A 6344-nucleotide genomic window follows, 5' to 3' on the forward strand; every position below is an offset into this window, starting at 1 on the left:
TTTAAGGGCTTATACACTCTCAATAGGCGCCTAACACACTGCTTATTACAGATGTTATGTTATATTCCAACATAACATGTGTTTTTCAACTTTTGTATTGTTTAGCGAAGCTACAGGGAGGAGAAACATCCTGAACAGAGCGCCATCGCTGCACAGTACTCAACAGCATACATGGCTGAAGACAATTTTCAGGTAAAAACATTTATGCGATTATGCCTGAATGTGTAAAATGGTCTGTGGCATTTATAAATGTATTTTGTTTTGGAAGTGAACACGACGTCATGGTTGTGTTATTATAATTAATGGCACATAAATGGTTAGTTAATTAAAGCTGTGTGTGTTTGGTGTTTGGTGTATTGTGAAATATTGACATCTTTTTGCTGGATACTTGAGTTGCCAGCAAAAAGCTGTAATGTTTCACAATACAATATGTTTGTAAAAAAACAATTTACAACACACTGTATTGTGAAGTATTACAGCTATTCCTAGCAACTCGAGTGCCAGGTAAGCTGTAATTTGACTAGAACAAGATAATGTTGTAAACTAATCACAATAAATATTGTTTTCCTTAAAAAAACAAAACATTGCTTATTTATGTCAACAATAACCTGTAAAAGAAATCTGTCTTATACTGTAATTATTTTTACAGTTATAACAGTAACTAACAGAGTTTTACAAGATTTTGCTGGCACGGGGTTGGGTGTGTGCCAGACGTTACTGTAAAATCTACAGTCAAATTCGTTACAGTGTAGCCTTGTCACTTAAATTGACTGGAACATGCAATCAATCCCTGATTAATGGTCAGATGCTTTTATTATTGCATTCTAAACTATGACTAATTCTTAATTATTGTTATTGCTCTGATTGTAGTAAACATGTCTAAGTGGTAAAAAGAGTCTTACTTCTGATTAGAATCAGTTGGTAAACCCATTCATTCATGTGCAGGCTACATTTCTTCAATTAGGCCTACCTAACTCAAACTTTTCACTTTTTTAGACTATAATTTTATGTGGTAAAAATGATTAGAACCCTTCTGAAAAATGATTTGATAAATTTGATGTGGGTGAAAGTCTGACATGCTCTGGGTTGCATGAGTATGTGCTTTGTTTTGTTTTTTGAGTTGCCAGTGTGGTGTGTTGGCTGTCTGAAGATACTGTGAACTGTGGGCCGCTGATAAGGATCTTTTCACACTTGGGGACTTACAGGAAACAACAGCTGCACTTCTGTTTCTGTGCTGTTATTAATAAGAGACCTCTGACTTTAAGACAGTTAGTTCATCACTGTTCATTTGAGGACACGGTTTCCATAAAGATCCAGAGAGAGAATTAAAGAGCCTTAAAGTGCAGCCACAGACTACCTGACGGAAAAAAGGCATCTCTAAGATACGTCTCACCATGACAGGTGAATGCAATTTAACAACTGTACATTCTTTGCATGATGTGTAGTCAATGTATTATTGACTTATTGAAGAAATATGTTTGCATGGTCATTTGTAATGCTCAATACATTGCTGTCAGTTTTATTTTTTTTCCACTTAAATGTGATTTTAGTATGTTGCTGTAATGCAACTTCATCATTTTTTAGGTTCCCATTTGGAGTTTTAGTCCTGACGTTATTTTTTATTTTATTATGTCAAAGTTGCATGGAAAAACTAAGAAATATAAAACATTGGGAAATTATCAAAGTGTTCTTTATACTATTTATATTTGTCAAACAAATAGCCTTCAAACACTTATTGGCTAAAGTAGACATAAGAACAGTTCAAAGTATATCAAATCTTAAGTAACTTGAATACAATTTAAAAACTTAAAAAATATACATCGATATACAGTATATATTTAAAATAATTGTATATGGGGATTACAGCGATGATGATGGTGCAACCTCATATAGAGGATGGACACCAGTGTTTTGCGATTTGAATTGAAGTTCTTTTTCATTCAATGTTTATATTATTTTGTACACCCCTTGTAGATTAATGCATCATCCTGATAAATATTTCCAACAAGGGAGTACATGAGTCATGAAGACCAGCAGGGGGCATGATAACCTCCATTATCAATTGACTATGATGGTTTATTCACTCAAATGACAACCGATCACTTCTATCTGTGCAGCTAGTTTTGGTTGTATTTGCAGGCAGATCAATTCCTTCTACTCATAGGGTTTTGAGATATTCATGTGTAAAATGTCTGTCTTTACACCAGTACAGTAGAGTCAAATGGAATTTAGTTTGTGGTGCTCAGCTTTGAAAAAACAGTGGCCCCAAATAATTATCACGGACCCCACTGTGAACAGCTTTTTATTGGAACTACTTGTTAAAAATTGTTAATGACATTTTTTCAGTGCTGTGCACACCAAAAACTAAATTCCATTTACCTCCACTAACGACATGTGTTTACATGCAACCTGGTCCTTTCAATGTACAATAGGCTATATTAGTTCATAATATGCAGGAATTATTTCTAAAATAAGGTTAGATGCTGTAAATGTTAAAATGATAATGTTCTGTCCACAGATAAAGGAGAAACTGGAAGCACAACTATAGATTACTCATATTATTATGACAACTCTTCAGGAGACTTTGGTCCTTGCAGCAACGCCGATTTGAAGGATTTTGGCAAGGTGTTTCTGCCCACTCTCTATAGCTTGGTTTTCGTCCTCGGCTTCCTAGGTATGTATGTGTGCGTGTGTGTGTGTGTGTGTGTGTGTGTGTGTGAGGAGACCATTACTTTACATATGATGCTCAGTAATATCACATGTTATTATTATTATTATTATAACATGTCATTTTTTCCATCTCTCAAGGCAATGGCCTAGTGGTGTGTGTCCTGGTGAAGCATCGCAACCAGACCAACCTGACAGACATCTGCCTCTTCAACCTGGCTCTCTCCGACCTCCTCTTTGTCTTCACGCTGCCTTTCTACTCTCACTACTCTGTGGTCGGCCAGTGGACTTTTGGAGACTTTATGTGCCGTTTCACCTCTGGCTCCCATAACACTGGGTTCTTCAGCAGCATCTTCTTCATGGTTGTCATGACGCTGGACCGCTACGTGGTCATCATGCACACTAAAAAGGTGGTCCACTATCGCACTGTGAGTTTAGGCATCGCTATGACGGTGTCCGTCTGGGTGCTGAGCTTGTGTGTCTCTCTACCGGTTATTATCTTTACAAAAGTGACAAATGATTCTCAAGAGCAGGCTTGTAGATATGTCCCAAACGATGCCTGGAGCAGTTATCACATCTTGACAACTAATATATTGGGTCTCGTGATTCCCCTGCTGGTGATGATAGTTTGCTACTCCAGGATCATCCCCGTACTGGTGAACATGAGGAGTGCAAAGAAGCACCGCGTCATCAAGCTGATTGTCTCTATAGTGATTGCCTTTTTCATATTCTGGGCCCCGTATAACATTTCCATTTTCTTGGGGTTTCTGAAATCTAAAGATGTATTGCCAATGAGTTGTGACATGGAATCAAATTTAAGGCTGTCAGCAACAGTGACTGAGACCTTTGCTTACACTCACTGCTGCCTGAACCCCATCATATACGCCTTTGTGGGACAAAAGTTCATGAAACGAGCCTTTCAGCTGTTGAGGAAATGGGTGCCTGGGATTCTCCTTCCCTCCAACAGAGATCTGTCTGATAGCTCATTCAGGAAAAGCTCAAACGCGTCCAGGTCCTCTGTCACCTCTAATCTCATCATGTAGGAGGTGGAGGGCAGATTATGTTGTATATATTATGCTTTATGGACATCACCTGCAGAGTTGACCTGTTTGATCCGGGAAGCTTTGTTATTATTGCTACTATTGCCGAGCATGTTATCCTTATACGTGTTGCATGATTTGTTTGGCAACTTCCAGTTTCGACCTATGGCAGTGTTATTCATCACCATTGTCTTAAAGTGCCTGTCCCTGTACATATTACCTTTAGATCGTTTCGATTTGACCTGCATTTTGAAATTTCTCTGGACGATTTGGTTTGGACCATAAGATGTCAGATGTAATTAGGTGTGGTCCGATGAGCCTCATTGTCTCTCAGGTATTTTACAAATGCTATGCATTGTCACTGCTTTTCCTGCTGAATGTTGACGGAAATCACGAGTCTCTTGTTTGTAACAGCCTGTAACCACAACGTTTGTGTATCTGTGCCAGATGTGTTTAAAAGGTTCACACATTAGTTGATGAGCCTGCAAGATAAAGAAAAATATTCATACGGTCTGGGAAAGCTATAGCTTTTGATATGATATATGGTATACCATGTAAGAGAAACAAAGTATTCTTTTACAACATGGAATTGTTTTTGTTTTCACATTCCTTTTGGAAAAGTTTTTCATTCAAGTTTGATGATGAATCAAAACCACAAAGTGAAACTAACACAGTTATGTAGGGTTTGGGCTATGTAGCACCTTTTGGATTTAAATCTGTTGATGTGGAACAAAGTTTGGCTCATCATACACAACTGTAATTATTTTTTATATTTTCTTGATACAGTGTTTTGCCAATTTGCATCTAGTGTTAATGTCTACAATAATACAAGCTAATACATAATTATGTTCTTTTGTCTTGGTTATATTACTACCATTTCAGATGTTATTTGCACAGAATACAGTACATGTATTCACATGTCAGCTTTACGCGTAATGTCCTTTAAGCTTTTTTGTTTATGTTGTGATTGGTTGCTGTTGTGATTTAGTTTGCCTGTGAAGGTAATTAAAGTTTTACATCTCTTCTCATATCCAAGAGTACCAAACAATGATAATGTTATATTGTGCTCATTTGAGATCAAAGTCATGCACCATACTTGGATTCTTATTGCACATTTTAGCTTTCCTGTTGGCGAGTACTTGCCTGACTGTACACTGTTCATGTGGTGTACAGTAGTAACTTTTTCTTACAGTATCTGCATATGTGGGACAAAGACAAGCTGCTTCTGTAAATCAAATTAAAGAAATATGGATAGCTCTAACATTTAGCTGAGGAGATGCATTCAAAGACATATGTTAAAAAGAAAAGGTAATTTAAAACAAATTCAAATCACAAATTAAATAATTTCTTAGGAATTTACTTCTTAGTGGCCTATTACTACCGTGGCAGCTTGTTCTATTGTGGGGGACAGTAGCTGACGGAAAAAAAGCACTGAATAGATATTGTTAGACATAAACATATTAAAGTATACAGTATAGTTGCAGTTTTTTTGATTGCTAAATGACAGTAGTCACAACTGAAGCCACATGTGCATAACTCTCAATACAGTCTGCTCTACCAACAGTCACCTGATCTAAACAGTTCACATCACGTGCTAAACCGATTCCAAGCAAAACAACTCTTAACGCATTTCAAAACTCTGGCTCAGTGCTGCAAAACGGTACGAACAACCCACACGGTCACTCGGAACACACAGAGAGTAAAAACACCATTACAGAAATTAGAAACCTTTAATATTTACAGTTGAAATAATTTGACTAACAAGATTTTTTTATTTTATAACATACAAGTTTTTTTAGGTAAACAAGAAGGAATGAAAATCAGAAGTTTGCTTCAATAGATGTATTTTTATTTTGTTGCTAGTAATTTACTTTGTCCCTAGTGGGGGGGTGGGTTGGGGGGGGGGGGGGGGGGGGGGGGGGGGGGGGGGAGTGCCAGCAGAACAGGGGGAACCAGTAAGAAACCCCTAGGTTTTTGTGAGTCTGCAATAAGGTGGTTTTCACCACTCTGCAGCTGTCACAGAGTGTTTTGCAGCACAACACAGATATGTGATGATCTCGCCATATTCCCCCTGCCTCAACCCAATAGATTAGGTTTTCTCTGCTTGGAGGTGGAAAGTGTTTGATCACCACCCACATGACCAAATGTCACTATTGATAGGTATGAGTTCTGGATGTGGGGACACAAGTCCAAAAGGACTGCCAGGGATGGGTGAGGCATTTCAGAAGGGTTTTCCCTAGGTTCATGGCAAGAGAGGACCTTCGATGTGATGTTGATAAAAACCTGTCTCCTTCAAAAAATGTCTTTCCTAACACACACACACACACACACACACACACACACACACACACACACACACACACACACACACACAGGTGGTGGTGTTGCTGTGGGTAGGACACATGCCTTTGGTGTGGACAGACCCAACAGTCATGACATGCATGCTGCTCATTCTTTGTAATTGAATCTGTAATTGAAAGGGGATTGTTCACAATAATAGCAGTTGATTGATTCTGTGAAGAAACAGGTGACAATTATGGCCCATATTTAAGGAAGGAAGGAAGCAAATATGCATGCTGGTTATAGTGCATTTCACACTGAAATACTGCTCTGAGGAACAGCAGACTTTGATTAAAA

General features: G+C 38.1%; 1 protein-coding gene across 1 annotated transcript; it reads left to right on the forward strand.

Moving 5' to 3' along the window:
- Positions 1–714: 714 nt before the first annotated feature.
- LOC116691720 (C-C chemokine receptor type 1) lies at positions 715–4758 on the forward strand (the record flags this gene model as incomplete). The annotated part of the gene is given in 3 exon segments (XM_032519573.1): positions 715–1401; positions 2519–2674; positions 2809–4758. Coding segments are annotated over 3 exon segments (1065 nt in total). The 3' UTR covers positions 3711–4758.
- Between the last annotated feature and the right edge of the window lie 1586 nt (positions 4759–6344).

This window comes from Etheostoma spectabile, chromosome 6 (genome assembly GCF_008692095.1).
Source record: "Etheostoma spectabile isolate EspeVRDwgs_2016 chromosome 6, UIUC_Espe_1.0, whole genome shotgun sequence".
NCBI lineage: Eukaryota > Metazoa > Chordata > Actinopteri > Perciformes > Percidae > Etheostoma > Etheostoma spectabile.